Source organism: Calidris pugnax, unplaced genomic scaffold, assembly GCF_001431845.1.
Source record: "Calidris pugnax isolate Ruff unplaced genomic scaffold, ASM143184v1 scaffold15, whole genome shotgun sequence".
Lineage (NCBI taxonomy): Eukaryota > Metazoa > Chordata > Aves > Charadriiformes > Scolopacidae > Calidris > Calidris pugnax.
In genome coordinates this window covers 9024321-9047563 of record NW_015090774.1, presented here as the reverse complement: position 1 = coordinate 9047563, position 23243 = coordinate 9024321, and the positions used below count along the sequence as shown (strand labels likewise).

Below are 23243 nucleotides of genomic sequence, written 5' to 3'. Positions count from 1 at the left end.
ACATAAGTGAACTCTTGACACTGTAATTATACTCACCAGAGCACTCAAAAATAATTGCTATCCTTAAGAATCAAGATGCTTGTTTTAATCTTAATAGGGAAAACTGTTTTAGATGGTATTGGTACAAAGGAAGGAGAGGCCAGACAAAGGAAGAAGCTTTCCTTTTGTTTTCATTGGGTTTGTCTTTCAGTCTTGAATTGTTACCCCTCTGTACAGCTGCACAATATAATAATTATCCAATTAGCTGCTGTAAATCCTGAACTCATTCCATATGGTTGGATAAAAGGATCGCAAGGACACATGTGTGATAAAGATATTTAATTTGGAAGATTTTAGATTTGCAGGCTTATCTGACAATTTGTGTAAAACTGGCAACGTACAAGTAAATCAAAGTGAGTTTCCAAAGCAAAATGTCACTATTCTCTGAAAGATTATAGCAGTTTGACAATCTGGATAGTTTTGCAGAGGAATTGGTTTCACAGCTCCTAGGAGAATAGGGGGAAGCTTTGTGACTTCAAAATGTGCAATTTAGATCTGCAAGCTGCAAGGAAAATTAGTTCTGTAATGCACCAGGGTGTGAAAATGAGAGGATTTTTTTAAAAGGGTTGCAACTCTTTCTGTGAAAGCATTTTTGTATCTATTTATTTGAGCAAAGCCTCTTTGAATTTTAAAGTGTTTAGCTTCAAATGTTTTGGGAACTCCAGAGGAATACGTAGTTTCAAGCTAACTGTTTGAAATGCTGTGACAAATAGTCCCACTCCAACAAGAAAGTATCGGACATCAAAGCAATCCCAGGAGGAGAGAAAAACAGAATCATTCAATGTATTTTAAATTACTTCTCACAATCAAAATGAACAAAGCCGTGTATAACACCAGATTAGGAGCTAGGGTCTCAGTAGTTGCCAGTAAGTGTAGCTCTACTGAAGTTAGTTTTTATGCTGAGAAAATTGCAATTTTCTCATTTATTTTTTACTCTGGGCATTTGTGGCACTTTCTGGTTCCATGTGAAACCCGCCATCTAGAAATTGTTCCTGTTGACACCCTTCTCAAGCTGGGTGTCCCCAAGCTGGGCAGGAAAGCTCAGGCTGGTGAGATGGAAATTGCAATTGCAATCCCTGTGTCACCGAAAGAGGCACGTCCGCCAGAGAAGTGGGGAAGGGAAAGGTGCAGCCTTGAAGGGAAGCTACCCCAAAAGGAGAGTTTAAGTTTTTAAGGCCCATGTGAACCAGCTTTCTGGGGTGACTGAAGCGATATGTTCACAGACCAGACCCCAGAGAGGTGCATGGGCACCCAGTTGTTCTTGTACAGTTTGTAAGACAAAATGGATCAGGAATCCCACAACACACCCCCTTAAAAACAAACACGAAGGTGTACTTAGGTGGTAGAAAAGATGCTGTTCCCAGGGCAATTCCTGTTACATTCCTGGATTTTGGAAGTAATAGGATTTGAAAGCAAATTCCCAAGCATTTGCAAAATAAGCCAGTGAATCTTTGGCACAACAGTGATGGTGGAAATTATGTCGCATGCTGCCTGCTCCAAAGAAATGTAGATGCTCAGAGTGGCACGGATGTAAAAATTGAGCCCTCATGAGATTTCACAGAGAGTCTGGAGCGAACTGGCATGGAAAAAAACCCCCAAAAAACAAGTTAAAAGCATAGAAGTGTATGGAATTCGCTACAGAGAGATTGAAATACTGCAGAAGTATTGACCACTTCAGAGGTGAACTGCTGAGATCAATTCTGTCAGGTTCAAGAGACAGCTCCAACAACATCAGCACTTGCCGCATGCTGTTCTCAGCACACACGAGCACGCACGCGGCTGGTGCTGCAGCTCCGCAGAGGTTAGTCGTCATGCTGGGGGGAAGATCAAAACCCAAACAAAAATTTCTCATTAAAGGTGTTAGCTGGGAAGCCGCTTCATAACTATGCTGTTGTTGCCAGCACTTTTGGAAATAATTGTGAGAAGAAAAGTAGTGAATTGTGTGGTGATGAAAGATTACTGCAAGACAGTCCTTTTTACCACCAGACAGCATTATTTTAGACAATAGTTGAGAAGCAAGAGCTATCCAATTTACATAGACAGCAGCGTAACTAGTTATAGGCAACACTTCACCCTGAGGTCAGTGATTCACCCTAATGCTCAGTGGCTTAGGAGCAAGCTACCAGCATTCACTAGTTTTGGTCACAGTCCTCATAGATGGCAAACAGACATTACTGTTCATAATAGTCGCACTAGTTGCAGGCTGTGAGGCTCATGATCGTATCTTACAGAAGCCTGAAGGTGAACAGGTACAAACACAACAGGAGACTAACGACAAAATGACTTGAGCAGGAACCTGGCTCTTAATCTGTCAGTGCTGTCAGGCACTTCTACTTCTCTGAGACTTCAACTTTTTATATGCCTGCTGTAAATGTTAATTTTCTTCTGTCGAGCACATCGCTCTCTTCAACATTATTGCAGCAAAGTACCTGCTGTGCACGTGTTGCTCCATGTAGCTCTAGTCCATCAAACAGGGAGAGCAACACACATGCAGTTTGGTATTTATTCATACGTGACCTTACCCATTGCTATAACCATCTAAGCCTGAGATCTTAAAAACTTTTCCCTGCTAATACCGCCACTAGCACTGCTGTCTGTGTGCAGGATGAATAGCCTTCCTCCCTCCTACGAGTTCAATACAGTTACCAGAGCTAAAGGGCTACAAAACTAACTCCCCATTTTCAGCTTCAGCCTCAATACTTACTGAAAAATTGTTGGACATTTTTGCTACAATTTTTAATGCCTATCTTGGGACTTCCAATTGAAAAATGTAATCTCATTATTTTCCTAAACAAATATATTTTTAATAGATATTACCTGGCTTAAATTCAACTGAGCAATTCTCATTTAGAGAAGGATTCAATTTTTTGCACGGTAAGTTGTTGCAAAAATGTATTCAGAATTGCATGCAGCTGATATCAGGTAATTTGACATGAGATAGACACTTCACTCCATGAGTTTATTTTTATCAGTGCGTATAAGCCAAGGGAAGCTCTGAACATACACATCAATGCACAAGCTGGAGTCAGGCTTGTTACATACCCATCTGCAAGTTACACTCCAGTATCTATCTAATACTTGGAGATGGCACAAAAAGAGCTGACATTGTCCAAGATGCCTTAGATGCCCCCAGTTTAGTCATGTTCTTCCCAGTAATAAAGCGAACAGGCTATTCAGATCCACTCAGATTCAGTTTTGCCTCTCCTGTTGATAGATTCACTGGCAAGGTTCAGAAGTTGCATCATTCTTCGTTCTGTACCCGCCTTCCGCCTTCAGGTGCGCATCAAGATTTTACTTGTCTTTAAATGTTTTAATGAAATTTAATTCTACAAATCTATATGTCTTGCCATTCATTCTCTTTCTTCAGTAAATAGGAAGTTCTTCTGAGCAGCACAGAAGAGAATTTTTCACCTGACCCTCAGCAGTGGTAAAAAGCTCTACAAGTCTATCCTATACACCGGGCAACAAATTCACATCCCAGCTCTTGACTAACTCTTCTGCAACATTTTAATTATTCTCCGATTTTGACTGTCTTCTTCCACCTTTGTGTCATTGAACCTGCTTCTAATCCTGTTTCAAAAAATAGATCAAGGTCTACTTGCTGGCTACAGCCTTCGGGCAGCTCTGCTGGGCGACCAACAATATATCTTAACCTCGAAGGATCTCCAACTGCTCTTGTAACAGGTCAAATATTTTTCTCTGCCAATGCAGGGCTTTTGATGTACACATATTGTCTCATTATCAATTACTGGGAAAATAACCTCAGAGAGAATAATTTGCAGACAGAAATTTGAAAAAAATCTGTCAAATGACTAGTTAAGTTGCATGTACATCTATAAAAATGAAATGGATGACATCAACTTTAAAACAGGGGACCACTAGACAGCTTCACAGCCATGTACAATTTCTCCTCTAACAAAAGTGTATGTCACCTAGTTGAAAAGTAATTTCTCCCCACCAGCTTTTTCTGTTATTGCCTGGAAAAAAAAAGGATCCACACAAAAAACAGCAATGAAATACTGTGCTTGTGTACAAATAGATTGAAAGGATACTCTACCACTTCTTCCACATGAGCTTCTGGGAATTGTGTAGTGTTCTACAACAGAAGTAAAATGACAGTAATTGGGGTGTCTGTAGGAATAAGCAAACCAAAAATAAATAAATAAAAAAAAGATTTTGGCTTATTTTATAGCTCAGAAGAAATCTGGTGGAAGGATACTGCATTGTAAACAATTTCCAAAGTCGCTGCAGTGCGATCATTCCCCAAACCAGCAGGGAAGTAGAAAGAAATGCAAGGTATAAGACAGGAAAGGCCAAGAAAAGGCAGGGCTGTGGTTCAGGTCAGAGTCACAGCAAATGCCCACGGCTGCTGGGAGAGCCTGAAGAAGGTGTACTGAGTGCACCAGGCGCAAGGCTTCACGGGAGCAGTGGGTCAAGCTCTCAGATGCCACTGAAATTTGTAGTGAGGCTTTACACTTGCCTGGTAACACCATATGGGTAATACTATACGCCCACCAAATAAGCTTCATATCACATCACAGAGGTGAAGTCCCACAAGAAAATCTACTTAACATAGTGAAACATGGAAATTGGTTTCCTAGACAACAACTCCATAAGGAAAGTTAGTTTCTATTCTGAAAAAATTCAAAATTAAGCCTTTCTATGCCTTAGGGGAGAGTGCTATAAAAGCTCACCATTCATACAGCCCCTCTCAGCTGGTCATCTTATCGATGAACAGTCCCTTATTGGTCAAATATATTAAAATATCTTACTTTTTATTTCTTTTTCTCTTCGTCCTTATTTAGGAAGTCATATGTGCTATTATTTATGCATTTTCTTTGAAGTTTTCAATTGTTTAATTGTGCAGATTTTTGCTGGCTGAAAAAAACAACTTGAGGACTGTTTACTACGTGATTGTCTGTGAGGTGCATCAAACAAGCAAAAGGGTAGGAATTTATTTTATGCTTCACAAGGTACAAACAGGGCCTGTGTTATTGCCCTGGCTTATGCGTCAGTGCCTTTCCTTTGCCATTATTTATGCATCTGAACTTCCTTCGGGGAAAATGGCCGTATGTACTATTTAAGTCAAAGTCCAAACCTATGCAAATAAGACAAGCCCACAGACAAACTGAAGGGTGTATCTAGAGCTGTATCTTCTGCTCTAGAAGCCAGGAGTTGCTCATAGCTCTCATTGTATTTCTGTTTAGCTCACACAACTGATTCAACATGTAAACAGATGATGTTTAGCACTTTTTGGCCAAGATAGGCTGTATTTAATGCATTGTTGATGGCATTCCAGTTTCCTTTGCTGCCTTTTAACTTTCAGTAGGATCTCTTTCCTCCTGTAAGCATAGTTCCTGTTTTTTCAGAATTAAATATATTATGATAGTGTGTACTTATTAATAAGCTCTAGTAATGCCCAGGTGTTCGTGCAAAGGCAACAGAGTGATCAACTTAGACCCTAGAAATTTTTGATTAAAAACATACTTATGATCTACTATGTTCTTCTAGAATGTGTCTGAACCCTGAGCCTGAAAGTTGTCTCTTGCTTGTGTAAGCTGGTAATGGCACTTTCTTTGTCAAGAGGTAATTGTAAACAATTTTCACACATGTATTTTTTCACTTCAGTAGGTAGCAATAAGTAGCCTAGCAATGGATGGCTGAACTTTTTTTTGTTCCCTTCCAAGGTAATTTGCAGAGGAGTCAGAGGAGTCAGGTGGAGCTGAGGATAATTCGCTGTCTAAACAAGTCCATCGCTTTTTAATTGCCTCCGTTCTTGAATTTGCCATTAGATAAGAAGGAAAGATGATCCAGCAGGTGTTTAGTGTCAAATATGTGATTTCATTTGAGACATAGAAACCTTCATCATGCTAAATCTGCATGGATGGGAGATATACTGGTTTCCAATACGGGGTTCAAAGAGCTTTCAAAAGGCTTTTGGTACTTATAAAGGAATAACAAGCTTCCTGGAAGTACATGTACGCTGTTTGTAAACAGCCATGGTCTGTTTTGCTTGCAACTTGCATTTTCTAAGATAAGAATCTTCAATAGCAACCACCGCAATAAATATTTTCAGAAACACTTTGGTTTGTTTACGAGGAATATGTGAATGCAGAAGCCTGCGCTCAGCTAGCAGCCACCACAGATTTCTGAGGGTGGGGAAGCAGGGCAAGGAAGTTCATTACAAGGCAGGGTGTTGCTTGTAACATATCTATAGCAACTTCAGCTAGGAAGCAGCTTGCTGATAAAGTTTTCTTACCAAGCACTCTTGTCTGGAGTCCCATTTAAAGACAGCTTTTCATTATATCTCACTTTTGACAACTCTCCTGGCAGTACCGCTAGCATATAAAAAGGGAGAATGGCAGCTTTGCAAAGAGAGAATGCATGGAGACTTCTCCTGTATATTTGAAATACCAAGTGGTGATAAATACTTGTATTTCTTATAGAACTCTGATGAAAATGTGATTACCTCAGGAAGATTTAGTAAGTACAAATACTTCCTCCACAATAACTCAGGAAGAATCCTGTCTTCTGCTGTTGATAACACTCTGGCATGGGAACAGGAGCTCGTGCTTTCTAGGAGTCAGCTGAGCACAGAAAGAAGTATGAATTAAGCAAATTAAAACTGGATGATAACATGGAGACCTTGCCAACTCTGTGATACATACGGTGGCCTGAAGGGGTTAATGAAATCCAGGGAGCTGCAAGGCAATAGCTCCTGCACCTGAGTAGCAGCCATCAGTGAAAGATGTGTAAAGCCATGGGATACATTTTTGTTCTTCGGAAATGTCAGAAGTGGGTGTTTTTCTTATTTTATTTTGCATTGTTTTGCACTCTTCTCCTCACCTGCCCAAATTTGGCTGCTATGAAGATTCAGCTTTGCAGGTGTCTCAAAGCACTTGTTATCCCACTGTCAAAGGAACTTAATCATCAGATACCCACTGATTTTGGTGGGATTTAGCCGCAGCGCTGCTCCTAAAGGATGCGTTCAGGTCAGTGCTGGAATTCAGAAATAATGGCTTTCTTCCCTCTTATTGCAAACATAGATGTTGTTACCTCAGAGAAAAAAATGTAATTGAACAAAAATATCCCAGATGCACGGACAGACGGCAATACCCATAAGTCAGCATCAGGCAGGCGTGTGTTTGCAGGGAGGTTTGGCATGAGCTGGAACGAAGCAGGGTTGTGCTGGCTATTCAGCTAGAAAGGTATGCAAGGGAAATAAACTGCTGATCTCAGCATGAATGCTAAGCATATGAGGGGCTGGGGAATACGTTCAGCGATAACTTCGTCGGTATAGGTGAGGAAATGGTAATGCAAGCTCTGGAGTAAATTGGACAGGCTTGTCAATGCCAAACCAGACAAAATGTTGCCATGGTTATTGAGTGACTCAAATAAAGAGAACACTGCTCACTCTGAAGTACAAAGGCTCGGAATGGCTTTGTGATCCCTCACAAGGACTGTGGGTAGAGATGAATGTTCAGATTTGCTGCCTGCTATCATTAGGGAATGCAAATTAGAGCGTGAAAATGAAAGTGGAGGGGTGACAAGGTGCCTCGGGAACCACCTTTCCTGGTTGATGCCTAAAAAGTTCTCCTGGGAGTTCAGACTGATTGCTGTCTATTCTGCATAATGGGTAGGCTGACTGATTTTATTGATCCTCAGTTATTTTTTAATATTGTTTGCTTCATTAGTCCAGGCAACCAAGGTATATAGTCACAAGTCCATAAATAAGCCTCAGTGGCCAATGCAAACCTATCTTCATGGTGAAGAATCTGCATTTCAGTTCTTAACAATAGAAAAAGCCAACTATACTCAGTTTTACTATATCTAAGGAAAGATTTTAATGGATTATTGCACAGTATAAAAAAGGGAGTGTAAATTTATTATATTTTAAAATTTTTTCTTCCATGTTTTAAATAGCACAATGAGAATAAGCTTCAGTAATATTTTCTATATATATTTTCTATGTATTATTCCTACAGATGTGGTTTTAATCAGAATCCTTACTCTACCTCAATGAATTTGGAGTTTTGGGAGAAAAAAAGGAGAAAAGAAAAGAGGAAAGAAAACCTTTATGATGACATAGAAAGTATCTGGCTGCCAGGGGAAAATAGTGCCTGTGAAGATGAGGACCCAGCTTGAAGAATTTAGCGGCAAGGGCGGCAAGGGCGAAGAAAGTCACATTAAAACAGAGATGCAGTCTCTGGTGGGTCATTTGAATTTCATCTGCAGAGTAATTTTCATGCCATTTAGCAATAGCCACAGCAGGAACAAAGAGGACTAAACACATTAAAATGACAAAATCATACAAGGAGGGATTGGGGTTTGTGGTCATTATATTTGATAAAATTCAATGATGCGGTAGAGTGAGTTAGTGCCATATCAAGTATTTTGAGTGTTTACAGAAAAATATGGTATGCAACAGGAGAAAGGTCTGTAGCACACTCATTCACGGTTCATGGTACATTAATAATCCATCAGGTGCAAAGAAGAAAGGATTTTTGGCCTCAAAAAAATACTAAAAAAAAATACAAAAAAGAGAAAACCTCCCAACCTGTTAACAAGATGCAGTTGACCCTTAAAGTAGTGGCTCTGGCTTTTTTTTCAGATCCTTCAAGGAAACATAGGAATAGTTAATAACTATTTATATGCTGCAAGATCTCCTAACAATTAATTAGTAGATGTAGGGCCTCAGAAAATGGTCTTGGTTTGAAAGCTTTCATCAATTCTCAATAAGAAGAGAGCTGAAGATTCTCATGTGTTTTCAAGAAAAGTTCCTGACAGTGGTAGACAAAATAATGCAGGGAGCTTCAAAACATTCTGGACTTCAACAAATTGGCACAGATCACTGGAGCATGCTGATTAATGATAACTGTATGTAAGGGCCCAGAAAGGAGAACATCTTCTCCTTTAAGGGTAGCTGGTCAAAGGAGCGATAAACAAGAACATGCAGAGACAAACCTGACATGTGGTAAAGGAGGCAGTGAGGAGAACAAACCTGGTCAGTCATGCCAATTGGTAAGGACATGTGGAGTGTGAGAAAGCTTATTTTTTCAGCTGGGAGGACAAGGAAAGAGAGGGAGACAAACACACAGAGATGTAAAACCTGATCAATTACCATTAACAAAGGCAATAACCAGAAACAAGCCTGGTCAGTCACACCAGTCGATGGGATATCAAGAAACTACAGCAACCTGGGACTTTGCAACTGGTAAGGATGCAAACCCGAGGGTTTATTTTTTCAGGCAGCCATAGCATGAACTAAAAATACTTTTTTTATTGCATTGGTGGTGGAAATCACATTCTGGTCTATGCAGACAAGTTCATTTCATCTTGCCTCAGTTAGTGAATATGATGCAGAAGCAAATGAAACCATAGATTTATAGAGCTTAAACTTAGAAAGCACTACTATCATTATCTCATTTAAGCTTGTGTACTTTACAGACCAAAGCTTACATGCTAAAATTTGTGTGAAGCCACTATAACCATGTGTGCTCAAAAACATATCACCTAAGGAAAATCCAGCTGTGGTTTAAATGCTTCAAGCAAGAAAGACTCTAGAAAATCCATCATAATGTTTTTCCCATGACTAATTATATTCACTGCTAAAAACGAGCACATTATTTCTAATCTGAATGTATCAACATGCAGCTTTTAAATACTCCCTATTGTTTTTTTCTGCTAGATAAAAAACCAGTTTGTTATCATACTGGTTACATACAAAACCATGAATCAATTAAATGCTGACATAGCAAGGTAAGTGGTGAATAATATCAGGCAAAATGAAAAAGAAATATATTTTTTCCAAACAGAATATATACATGATTATCACTTGATACAATGAGCTAGGTAGTAACCCAGCATCTGAGTCATCAAAGTCGATCCATCATCTTTGGTATGGACTCAGATTGTAAAGGAATAACCAAAACCAGCTTCGATTTGTCTTGAGAACTGATTCTCAGCTACCCTGTGTAAGTATGTTTATGCAATGCAAATGTAGAACATAACTAGATTTGTGCTTCCCGGTCACACTTACACAAGGAAGATGCTTATTTTCCCCCTACCCTCAACCTGTGGACTCTTTTTGTAGATGTGCACATGGCTACAGCCAAGCTATTTCTTGGAGGATCTGCACTTCAAAAGCCATCATATTGGTTACTTTGAGAAACTGTTAAAGAAACAAAGTATTTAAGGGCAAACATAAATTCACATGCAGGTTGCTTCATTTGATGGTGACTCCTTAGGTTTATGACTAACTTAGGTACGATACAACAAGTAACCACTAAATGTAGTTACTGGTGGGTACTTGGCTGGTATAGAGCCCGTTGCAAGTCTGAGCCAGACTTCCTGACCGTAATTTAACTCTAATAAAGCATTTCCAGTAATTACTCGGTCAGTGTACTTGTTACTATTAATATTTTCAGCCTGAAAAGTCAGCTTGTCTATTCCATCAATGACCAGATAGCCAGAGGCACGTGGACTAAATGATTCGATAGTATATTCAAAAACATAGACCCCCAGATAGGGAACGTGGAACTTCCCGGTTGCTGGGGCAAATGAAGCTCCGTAGTTGACATCCAGATTGTTAAATCTGATGGGTCCTGGAGTCGTCATTCCATATGTATGAGAGGCAAAAAAAGCCACCATAGGTGCATATCTGTATGATCCTTTTGAAAAATCTGGAAAAGAAAAAAGAATAGTTTCAATTAATGTTACATTGTATAAAGGCAACTGGGACCAGCCAGAAGATCAGAAGCAGTTTTTCTGCAGTCATATCATCATCCAGTAGCTTGAGCAACTGATACGTAGTATTTCTGCACAAACACAGAGTTTTTATGTATTGCACAAAAAGTAATTTTCTACACAATTAGTGCTAGGTGTATCCACAAAGGAATAATTTTAGAAACAGCAAGGGAACTTAATGTTTGCATATACTATGTTATCATTAAGGGAGCTGCTATTTTTCTTTGCTTTCTCACCCCTTTCCCCCTGCCTCGTCCCTGTTCCCTTCTCCCCTCCCCACCCCGCCCCCTCCAAAGTTTTTCCCACCCCAGGATCTCTTTCATTGTTCATCTGTGTGTGCTGAAGCCAAGAATTTTCTCCACAAATCTTAGACAAACACTGGAAAGGTTTAGCACTCCTGATGTTAAATGAGGGAATAAAAGTATATCTTTTTCTCTTCCAGCTGAGCATGCACACTATGACTCCCTGCCACTATACAAATGATTTTATTCACTATTCATATGCTGTCACGAGTGAGAATCAGCCAAATGGCTGCTGAAAGCTGCATAAAATTCACATTCTATGTGGCCTGGGTGTAAATTATTTATTTGTTTTCTGGACTGAATAAGCACAGTTTCCACTACTCTCTTTCGAAATCTTTTCAAGGGCTGCATCCTTTGCTGATGAAAATCGGAAGTTTGCCTAAAATGACTCCTTGAGGCTATAGTCCCACACATCATGGTAGCTACTGGTATTTATAGAGCATTTATGGCTGCACTGAAGCCTAGTATTCCCCAGTGATGTGATTTTATCTCCCCCCTCCAAATCCATGATATCATGTTCAAATACATCTATTGCACACCCTCCCACTCTGCACAATTCAGCAGGGAGCTTTCCAGCTATTATGGCTGGTCCCAGCCCAATTTAATCCCATCATCAGGTCATATGAAAGAAAGAGATCATGAGTCACCTACAGGGATTGATGTCTTTGGCACCAAAACACAGGACACTACTGCTTGAGTTGGCACTCATTAAAGTGAAATGTGAGACCTTTGACCAGCAAATGCTCTTTAATTAGGCCCTGGGGCAGAGGCCTGTGCTGCTAGCATATTGCACTACTAAATTCTTTACTTGCCTACACTCAGAGAATTGTCGTTCACAAGCTTCGTACTGCAGTTGACTCCTCCAAATGGGTGGCGACAAGCACAAATAAAAGTCTGTCTGTCATTGATACAGGTTCCTCCATTCTGGCACGGGGAACTGATGCAAGCTGAATACTGCCCTGCGATAGAGAGGGAGGAAAACCAACAATCTCAGCTGCAATGTCATTACAGTGACACTTACCAAGTTTTCAGTATATTGGAAAGCCTCTTTGTCAATTCATAAAGCTGGTGGAATTTCTGCTGAGATCCTGTGTGAAGACCAACTTCAGATCCTGCCCAGGCTGCTCAGATCCTTTGTTAGTCCAACCTTCCTCTTTGCCTGAACACAGCATACCTTCAGGTAGCCTCCAAGATATCTAGAAATACCTACAAATGCTGAGTTCTGCTTGTCTCAGAGAGTCAAGTACATGTAATAAAATGAAAGATATTACAAATATAACTTCTTTGGAGCATCTCAGTCATCAAATATTATGAGAACCATCAAAAGATTGGGACATCTGAACAGCTGTAATCATACAGTCCCAGACACCCCTGTCAACAAACATCAACCTTTCCTTGTTCATTTCTTCCTTCCTGCCCTCCTAAATTTAATGACTTCCCACTCTGCAGTGTAAGTCTAAAGCCAGCGAAGCCCGGCTGCAGCCAAGCAATAGGAAATTCTCCTTCTGCTGTTCCCTACACAAACAAGTCTTTCCATCATAATCTAAGGCAGGTGGTCCTCAGGACAGATTCAGTCTGGAAGATATTCATTTCCACAGGGAGATGGGGAGGCTGAGAATCCACCTCTCCTTGGCACAGCCTGAGACAGAGACCTGCAGTCCACACAGCATCAGCTGCTCACTTCCCCCTTCCAACTGGTCACAGTGGCAGTGGATGTTTTGTGCTGAGCCCCACACAGCTGGCTCAGCCTCCTTCTTCCTTTCTTGTACAGTAGCCCTCAGACACTACAGCAAACCAAGATACAAGTGAAAATCAGGCAGTCTGCAATCATGTGATTCTAGAAATATGTTGGATCAGCTAATTAATGCTTACTAAGAACAGGAATGTGCCAAGAGGCTTGGAGGTGACCATAGTGTAGGAGCCCTTCAGAAACAAAGAGCAAAATTTGGAAGAGACAGTACTGACATATCTAATTTTATTTCCTTCTTTTGGTGAGACAAAAGAAAGAGTTGTTTTCCTGCTGGTTCAGGCAAATCTGTGGTTTGGTTTGGTTGCACTAGTGCAGGCACAGAAGGCTGCTCTTTTAGGACGGAGTCAGTTTATCCTTGAGTGTACCAAAACACAGATTTTGTACCGCTTTTGTACAGGTTGGGCTGTCCTGTCTATGACATTACTCACCCAGATGTGTCACAACCATTGCAGGAAGGTCTGACTACTGGTGATGAAAGATCTTAAATGCTATCCCAACCACTTTCAGGACTTCTCCTTGCCCACAGATAACCCGATTCCAGGATATCTACCAAGATTGTTGTAAAAGTTTTATATTGCAAGCAACATAAATTATACCAAACAGGTGAATCTGCAGAGCACCCTCACTGAGATGTCTTTGCTTCTCTTCCAGCCTGTGTATGAGCTGGCCAGATCACACCCAGCCAAGACAGAGAAATCTGTCAGTCTAGTGCTGCTGAGCTCTGAGACAGTAACTACTGGGTGTAATTGTATAATGTGTTGTCATAGCAGTTTGGGGCGAAGAACATTCAGGCCACTTTAAAAATTAAATATTGCTATGAAAAATTTGGAACACAAAGCATTCCCAAGCCATACATTTTCTTTTTCTCTTTGCTTTGGTCAAATAATAGTCAGATGTTGCAGAAAATGAACTTTTTCTTTGCCAGGAGCTACCAGCAGAGTTCTGGAAAGAGAACTCCACACAGTCCTATGATCGTAAATCTAAACTGGTAGGTGGGAACTGAAAAAGCCTTTCATAAAAGGGTCTACTTATTGCCAGGGAAATGTTGAACTGGATCTTCACATAGATATTGCAGTAATACATAGTTATATTCAGATTCCCATCCCATCATTTCACAGACTGCTGCATTAAGGCAAACTATTTCTGTGAGAAATTTTAGTTCAGTGAGCAGAATGTTAAAGCACATTGCACCGTGCCACTTGAATTTGCACTGATGGAGCATATGAACTTAAAAACACAACAGTCATTCTTTTCACAGAAAATAACGTCCATCCTGTAATGCCTGAAATAAAGCAATTTAGGGCTGTCATGACTGGGGTCACAGCACAGGCAACTGGACACCAGGAAATAATGTTTTTCTTCTCAGATAATAGTTTTGCTGCACATCTAATTGAAGCTATTTTTCACTCATATTTACCAAGCATCTACAACATTTCACTCATATTTACAGAGCATCCACATATTTATCAATTGTGAAAGGAAAGCAGAAAAGGAAGGAAAACAGCTGATTGTGCTGACTCTATCATACTCCCAAAATACAAAAGCTTTGTGTAAGAACACAGCAGCCTCTCTGCTAATTGTTCTCTACTTATCATAAACAAGAAGTAAATCCAAGAAACAGGAAAAAGGTCACAAAAAGGAAATGATAATGAGATTGAGACTAGTGTTTTAACAGTCTGCTGAGGGATGATTTTGCCTGAACTTAATCTTGGAATTAAATCAAAAACTCAGACATATCTATACGTACAATAAATTAACCCTCCCAGTGCAGCAGTGTTTAACAGCAGCTGGGGAGCCTGTTTATTTGCTACCACTAAGTGAAGCTGTGAAAAGGTTTGAGCCAAATTAGGATTTTCAGAGTAAGAGGCAAATGTCCTAGATCTCCACTGAGCAGGTAATCTCTGTATAACTTCCATGTGGTCTTACACTAGCATGGTTTTGCTGTCATTTCTAGCCCAGGTGACCCCTCCATCCAGTATTTTCCTTGCTAAAGTGAATCCTGAGACACTATGTTGGTATCTTCTGCTTGGGGTAAAGATGCCAAAAGGTTCAGATTAGGGAAGAATTTCCTACTATAGTTCATATCCTATTTTTAATTGGTCTTTCACAATTTAGTAATGTAGATGAGTAAAAGAGGGAGACTTTATAAACTACATTACAGGCTTAAATTGCAGCTGTTAACAGCAGAGAATAAACTGAATGCAGTTGCTATTTACACTCAGCACGGTAGGAGTGAGGAGAGCCAGGTAATGCTGAGGTTTGCTACTCTTCAGGAGGGCAAGCAGTCAGAAACTCTTTTGGGAAACAGACTGCCAATGCTGTACAAACAAATCTTCAAACAAATAATGAAGCTCTGTCAGTATCTACTGGGGTGTTGTTTAAAAGCAAATCACATAGTTAGCAATTTAATGGTCTCCTTATGGAAAGAAGTGACTTCAGTTGTTCAGTTTGGAAAAGTCTAAACAGGAAGTAACTTACCAACATGTTCTCAATATTTAGTAACTGTCTTTCAGGAAGCCCTGGGAAATTGGAAGAGCCTGGGAATCTACTAAACCACCCTGCTCACACAGGGTCAGGCTGGCTGTCAGTCTACAATTATTAATCACCTCTGGCTTAGCACTCTCAGTCTGACAGTGATAAAAGCAATGAGCATCACCAGTAGCCTGGATGGAAGGAGTGCCAGAGAGCAGCAGGAGAGGGCAGCCCCACCAGGGCAGGCAGCCAGGAACTGAGGGTGACAGCAGGGCTGGTGCTTCACCTGCAGAGGTGACAGGCAAACTGTGGCAGGTTGATCGTGGCAACCAGCACTAGTCACAGCCCAGCATAACTGAAAAGGCCTGGGATTTTGGCTTAAGCTGAAACAGGGATCCCAGGTCCATGGCAGGGTGTGCAGTCTGGGGGCTAGGTCAGGATGCCCAGGGTAATTAAGGCAATCATTGCACCAAGGGCCCTGACAGAGAATGCAGATGTAAGTGCTGTGTAGGGTGTTCATGGTGCAAAAAAGCACAAATTAATGCACAGTGTGCAAAAAGCAAGAGGGAGAGGTGCCACAGCTGTGCTCTCCAGTTTTGGGTGGGGGCAGATTGTCAAGGCTGATCTGAGCTACTTGGACTGTGACAACTCTGCCTCTCTATTAAGCAGAGGTATCTAATGCCTCCAGTGTCATGATTTCAGGGTCACTAAATAAAAAACAATGAAACAGTTTAATCTGCAAGTTAGTCTAAAGAAAACATGCAGAGTTAATGATGTCATAAAGTACGTCATCAAACTGAACTAGAATAACCATCGAACTGGTGCAATTAAAATACAAGATGCAAAACATTTGAATAGGTTAATTTCACTGCAGGCTTGAATCATAAAGTGACAATGGAAGCTTGCATTTCTGTTAGGAGTCAGAAATCATGTGAAGACATAGAGAAAATGAGAATGAAAAGAAATTACCTCCCTCACATGGATGTGCTCTTTTGAATATATAAATATAACACAGCTGCACTCTTAGTTATTCATGTTGATGAGAGGGTGGTATAATCTGAATAAAGCAAACCCGCAACTAGCACAAAACATGCAACAAGAGAGTGCATTCACTTCTGGAAAGCAGAGCAGCCTCTAGTTTCCCTAGAGAACAGACACAGCACTAGATGACAACAGGCAATGGGAACTGAGCTGAACTGCCCTCATGCTGGATTACGCATTTCTGCAGTAGAACAGTGCACTGGAAGGTAGGACCAGACATAATCCACCACCAAGTCTAATGAAGAGTCTGCTGAATATTTTTTCTTTAAAGTCTGGCACCCCCTCTGTGTTAGCTACTTGAAGCTGTCTAGAGACCATTGTTTTTTTATTCACTCCAGGTTGCCATTACAGTTAGTATCAGGTAAATCGTTAGATTTTTCATCCCACATACACGTACTGCAGCCTCTAAATGACAGAAACTTCTGTTCATTCCACAACACAGGACGTCTCCAAACCTATACGTCCCTGCATACATAATGCAAACTCACATTGTTTCCCCTTGATTTCAAGGGACTACTGAGGAACGTATTACCTCAGGACCAAATCCTGAACACATTAAAGCCAACAAAAATCTCGATCTGTTAGAATAGGATCAAATATTGAACATGTTGGAAACAATGAGAATTGTCATTCACCTCTTTCTAGAACCTTTTTCTAATCTCTTTGAATTAGAAAATATGATCTAAGATCAAATACATTTTATAATTAGCCAATTATGCCTTAGGAATTCTTCTGGAAACTTTAGCAGAGTCAGCACATATCTCTGGATAGTCTCCTGGAAGTTAGAGAGAAAAAGCTTTCCTGGAGAAATAAACTCTACCCAGACAGAAGATGGATACTTGTTAATTAGGATAATGGTCTTACTTCTTTAACTTACAGAAATGGAATGTATGACTTTGCTAGGCATGAAATAATTGAGTGCAAAAGCTCATTACTGATGGAAATGTCTGCATAAACATTGCTATGTAGAAAACTTGTTTAAAAATGGTGATTTTCAACATCTGCACAGATTTGCACTTTTTGAAAAAGCGAGCATACAGCCAGTGTTATCAAGCAAGCTCTTTGTTAAAATTCAGCATGAGATAAATAATAAATAGAAAAGACATTAATTCATTAATGTGGAGTAAGACACAGAGCAGGTGGCAGCTTCCTGTGCTCCAGGCTGGTAGCACTAGTGACATTTTCCAACAAAGTAGAAGACTCAGGAAGGATCAAAGGCATCACATCTCCTTTTCCCTTACTTTTAATTGAGAGCAAGGGTTTTGAATTTCCATCCTGTGCAGTGGCAGGAACAGGCAGAAAACAGAAATGACTGAGGAAGGATTGCCATTTTAAATATAAAAACAATCAAATTACTTTATAGTAAGAATTTGGCATATCTCACTGCATTTTGAAGTGTGGCTGTCTGTTGGAATAGCTGTGTGTCATCTCTAACTGAAAACATAACCAAGGACTGAAATCCTCCAATGTGGATGGCTTTCAGCAGAAGCCAAGCTACTCATGGGACTGAGGCTTTACAAAGGATCCTTTTCATTGACTACTGAAAAGTGCTGGACCTAGGACAGGAGAAGATGAAGGATGGAGGGTGGGAAAGGGAGGGAAGAAGAGTGGAGAGGAAGAGAGAAAAGGAGATTGCTCACGGTCTTAGTCTGTGAACAAAAGTGGTAGCTCTTACTGCTCCTACATCTGATTACAATAGGGACCAAATATAGTTTCAGAAATGTTCATAAGTTTAAAAATGCTTTACAGAAAAGATTTAGGTCTATGTCTTCAAAAGTATCTGGGCATCTATCTGTCATTTGGGGATCTGTCTCAGTTATTTTAATATGAAGATTTCTAGTCATTTAACCACCCTTCATTTTCAGTATTTTCCCAGAAATGGTATTTCCATAAAACATTAGCTTGTGCTATTGATTTTCACTCAAGTCTGATTTCAAAAGTCATAACTCAGAGTTCGTATTTCTGTGAATTCATCCATATGAATTCATTTCGTATAATGACATTTGAATTTTAGTTCAGGAGGGAAGCACACTCAAAATGTCTTTTTTAAGAATGGCAACTCCAACTCAGCTGAGCTGTTCTCCAGATGAGCTTGAGTTAAACCTACTTTATTGGCTGGGCTCCTGATTCTGCAAGAACACACTGTTGCAATTGTAATTGCACTAATAATCTCAATGATGTATTGAAGGAGCTGGCAAAAGCCTCATCACAGTCATTTGGTGCATTCACTTGCTTCAGGTTTTTGTTACTTTCCATCCCCACTGTAAACTACCGCAATCCCAGATTTCTCTCCCAGCTTGCATGGACCTTTTTTTACTGAAATTGCTAATTGAGATGCAGGCACAAAATTCTTGTAGTTTAGATTTTGTCTAAATTGACAGTTACATTTGGAAGGTCAGTTTCTCAACTGAGTGTGTGTACATGCACATATATCTTAAACTGATCAGATGTGAATTTATTAAGGAAAATTAAATGGAGTTCTAGATGCCTTAGTGCAGAGTCTTCTCAAAATAAAAATAAATGCTCTTGTAAACGAGAGACTAGAGTAACCTTGGGTTCCTCTGAAACACTTTTTATGGCAGTTTTTTGGACTTCTTATTCATTCTCAGTCAAGTTTGGCCACCTCAGTTCATTGTAATGGTTACATAACTCTTTATTACAAAGACCCTAATTTTTAGTAGAGCAAAATGCATTACCTGGATCGATAGTATTATCTGTGTTTCTCTGACTTCGGCTTGCCAGGCTCATGGTGACATTTGCTGTCCCCTTTTTCACTGGAGCTGGTTTCTTCATAACTGGTTTCACCTGTTTCTGAAGTTTGGTGACATTGTTCATTGCAGTTGCCACCGACTTGTCAACATGCTGGGTTAAATTTGTCAAGATAGTTCCTGCTTTTATTTCAAGCACAGATTCAATGAGTTCTTTGAGGCCTCTCTGCAGCAGAGGGATATCTGGCTGAGCAAGTTTAATTAGCACAGGTATACTTGCATTCACTTTTTGGATGCTGCTGTTGGTATCCTGACACAGTCCCCAGGCCTCATGAGCAGTCTTGTTCACAAGTGGAATGCTGTTTGAGAAGCGGATCGACTTGGCTTCCAGGGCCTTGATCCTGGAACTCAGTGTCTGGAGCTGAAGTGTGACCACCTGTTCCTTCTCTGTCGAGGCAGCTTTGGTTTTTTTCACTGAGATGCAGTTGTTTGCCAAAAACTTGGAAATTTTTGATTCCACGCTCAGAAGGCGAACCTCATGATCCTTTGATTCCTCCACGGAGTCAAATAGTTTTTCTTCCAGGCGGCTGATATCTTGTTGTTGTTTGTCCATTTTTGATGATGTTTCATTTAAAATATAGAAAAATCTTCTCAAGTTGTGGAGGATACTGTTGTCAGACTTCTCGTATGGAAGATCAGAAAGTGATGGAGCTACTCGTGAAGTAAATTCACGCTTCTTGCCAATGAGCAGTGTCTGGAGGGATTCATTCAACTGTTGGAACTGGGGAATGAAAGCCAGAAGGCTGTCCAGTTTCTCAGCTCTGCCACAGCAGACTTCAGTCTCATTTCTTAGAGCATGCAGAGTATCTTTCAGTACATAATTATCTTGAATAGAATCAATAGCACTGTTTATTACTATCATGGTCTTGTTTAATCCATCTTCTATTTCCATAGAGCATTCATTAACACGACTCTCAAACAGTTCCTGATAAGCCTGAGATTCATTTTTAAGTCCTTCCTGAGTTTTGGAAAGCTCCTTGATTTCAGAACTCATTCTATTAATGACAGTTGTGAGGTTTTCAAACTTCTCATTGATTGCTTTAGCTTGGATTTGTTGTTCATACTCTGAAGTCAGACTAAAAGGTACCCCTTGTTCAATCAAGGGTTGCAGGATCTCCATATCATAGCACAAATCATTAATTTGCTCATTCATTTTGTCCATCTTATTGTCCAATGGAAGGATCAGGTCAGAGAGACTTTTGTTTAGGACAAGCACATTCTCTTGGGTTGCTGCCAGCTGTGTTTGGAAATCCCTTCTGCTCTCTGACAACATGTCATCACAGACTCCCAGAACAGAGTCTCTCTGAATTTCCAGTGTAACACTGAGATTGCTGATCTTGCTATCCTGGATTCTTAAGTCATCATAGATCTGCAGCACCATCACGCCTTGTTTCCTCACTTTCTCATGCAGTGTGAACAGGTACTCTGTAACATTGTACTCTGTGACTTTGTCTGCTGAAGGCACGTTTTGGCTTGAAGACTGTTCAGCTGATAACAGTTGTTCATGAGCATCTTTCATTTCAGCAAGAGTCCTATTTAAAGATTCATAATAAATGATACTTCTTGACTGCTGATGCTCCAAGTTATCTTCCAAGGATTTCTGCTTTTCCTGTAAAGCTTTCATAGGCTTGTCACAAGTGAGGGTCATTTCCTCTTTCATTTGCACCATATGACTCTTTAGCTCCAGAATGTCAAGCTTTGTTGGCACACTGTCTTTTTCCTGGGCAAATATTTTTTGGGTTTCATTCAGCTGCTTGACTGATTGTTTTGTTTTTTCAAGATCATCTGACAAACTAGATACAGTCTTGAAAATCTGAGCCATGCTCTCTTGGATTTCACCTTGAAATACTTTAAACTGTTCTCTGACAATGTCTTTGACTAACTCATTAATACTTTTGGATTTGAGACCTTTGGGAAAAAAAGAGAAATATGGAATCAATCAAACTCATTGTGTTAGAAACATCTAAGTTTTTTTCCATAAAGTGAGCAAACACAGCGCTGAACATAAGTGAAACACATACATCCCTGCCCTACCCATAGAACCAAATTTAAAGCTGAGGAATGTAGAGGATGGCTAATAGTGTTTGAAGACTCATCCCTGTTTCTACTGAAATCAATGGGAGTTTTGCTATTAATTCAATAGGGCAAACTTCAACTCTGCATAGGTGGTATGGACTTTGATCTCCTAGCTAAGCTGTTGCTGAGCACTGAAATGGGGAGGTCTGTGTGCTTTTGTGACTAGCTCATAAGAAAATGATGTGCCCTTTCTCCACTGAGAAAGTATGGAAAAAAGACCTGCTTTATTAACACTATGGTCAAGAAATGAAAGCAGTTTATTACCTTCCTGTTGTACTGTATGTGGTAATTGATCATACAATACACCATAGTGAGAAAGAAGCAAAATAAAAATAGCTTTATTGAGTATCTGGAGTTACTAACGTGACAACTGCTGCAAAAGGCAGACATTTTAAAGGTACAAACCTCTAGTTACTCTTGTGTACTACAAATCTGAAATAGCTCCTAGGAATACTGATCCTGAGAAGCTCTAGGCAGAGGTGAATTTGTGGGAATTCTGCTCCTGTGAATAACATCAAAATACATCTCATAGATAGCCTTAGGTGGGTTAAGACAGTCATAAAATAATGTTCATCAGGAGTGCTTCATAACATATTTGAATTAATTAGAGCAGTAGCTCTTCTCTGATGTGAGATTAGAAGGATTTTTAAAAATTTGTTCTCCAAAGGTAGCCCTTATGTCCAGCTAAGATACTGAAGCATTCTTTGCACATTGTTTCTAAACCCTATGAACACTCACAGCCAGCTTGTGATATAATGGTTAAACCCTTCAACCTCTACAATGCCTTGATGACCATCGGTTCCCTGATTAATGCTGTATTGATAAATGCAGAAATTCTCTGTTGCCTTCCTTTCTTTTCCCCTCTCAAATACTTCTATAGCCTGGATTTTATTGCTTCACCTCTAAAACAGCAAGGCATGTTCTGAAACTTTATTTGAAAATACCTTCTCAGCAAGAGCAGCAAAATGGCAGGAAATCAGACCCATGAAACACAATGTCACTTTGGGCTCCAGGGGTGCAAAAGGATTCCAAATAAAAATTATTTTTTTCAGCAAGCTAGAGAGATGCACAGTACTTTTTCTAGTCAGGAGATCCATTTGAATTGTGCATGTGTTTCCAGCTGGAAACAGAGATAAAGTAGTTGATAATATTTGCTTTTTATGGACTATAAATGAGTCTCAGTCTTCATTAAGTCTGGTAAAATGGACAGTAAACACCTCTGATCCTTAGGGGAGAACTCTGTCACTCGTTCAGATGGTGGGTTTTTTCAAGGCAGGTTATAATAGGCAGGAACAATAAGACTGCTAGCCTAGAAAAGAGCCATTTCAGAAATATAGCATGAAGTTTCCTAAGCAATAAACTCAATGACTGTCAACTGTGGTCACAGATGTCACAGCAATTTTTACACAAAGTATAAAAAACAACACAGTGATAATATTGAGATTGCCTTAATTATTTCCCTTTTTACTACCTAAACAGCAAGTAAATGACTAGACAGATGTATACACATGAATGTGAACATGAACGTGCACACTTGCACACAGAACTTTGTCAGTGAAATTCAGTGAAGAAAAAACAGTAAAATAAGATACCTGAGAATAAGGATGCCCTGGCAGCTGAGAGGAAGAACCAAGATATGAATACAGAGTAGAATAACTGACATGTAGAGAAAGCATTGTAACTGATGATTTGTATAAAGTAACTGAAGTTACTTTATGATGCTGAAAAACGTTCTGTGCTTTAAGAGATACAGTGAGCTTTGAAGGAAAGTTTAAAGGCTGCGGAAAGAAACAAGGTTACTCTACACATTCTGTGAGGAATTAAATTTCTTCATCTCAGCAACAAATCTTGATAACAGGCCATCCTGCTCTGAGAGGTCTTCCACAGGATCTACACTGGCCTTTTCTTTCTGTGGCAGCCAAGAAGTGCCAGCCTCACTTCCTCTCATTCCTACTCTATTTAGTTGGATCGTGGGTGTTGTATGGAGCTCAGCCCTGGTTTTCAGATGTTCAGGGGGTGGAACCTGACAAAACAGACAGCTCTGGGTTT

At 40.0% G+C, this 23243-nt stretch overlaps 1 protein-coding gene across 1 annotated transcript in view; it reads right to left on the bottom strand.

Annotated features, from left to right (window-relative positions):
- Positions 1-8020: 8020 nt before the first annotated feature.
- The window catches only part of MMRN1 (multimerin 1), a 48326-nt gene continuing 33103 nt past the window's right edge, over positions 8021-23243 (bottom strand). Inside the window, exons 6-8 of the mRNA XM_014945388.1 lie at positions 19047-21026; positions 11900-12046; positions 8021-10721 (exon numbers count right to left, since the gene is read on the bottom strand). Of these exons, the coding sequence (XP_014800874.1) occupies positions 10300-10721; positions 11900-12046; positions 19047-21026 (2549 nt within the window). The 3' untranslated portion in view covers positions 8021-10299. The remainder of the gene's footprint in view (positions 10722-11899; positions 12047-19046; positions 21027-23243) is intronic.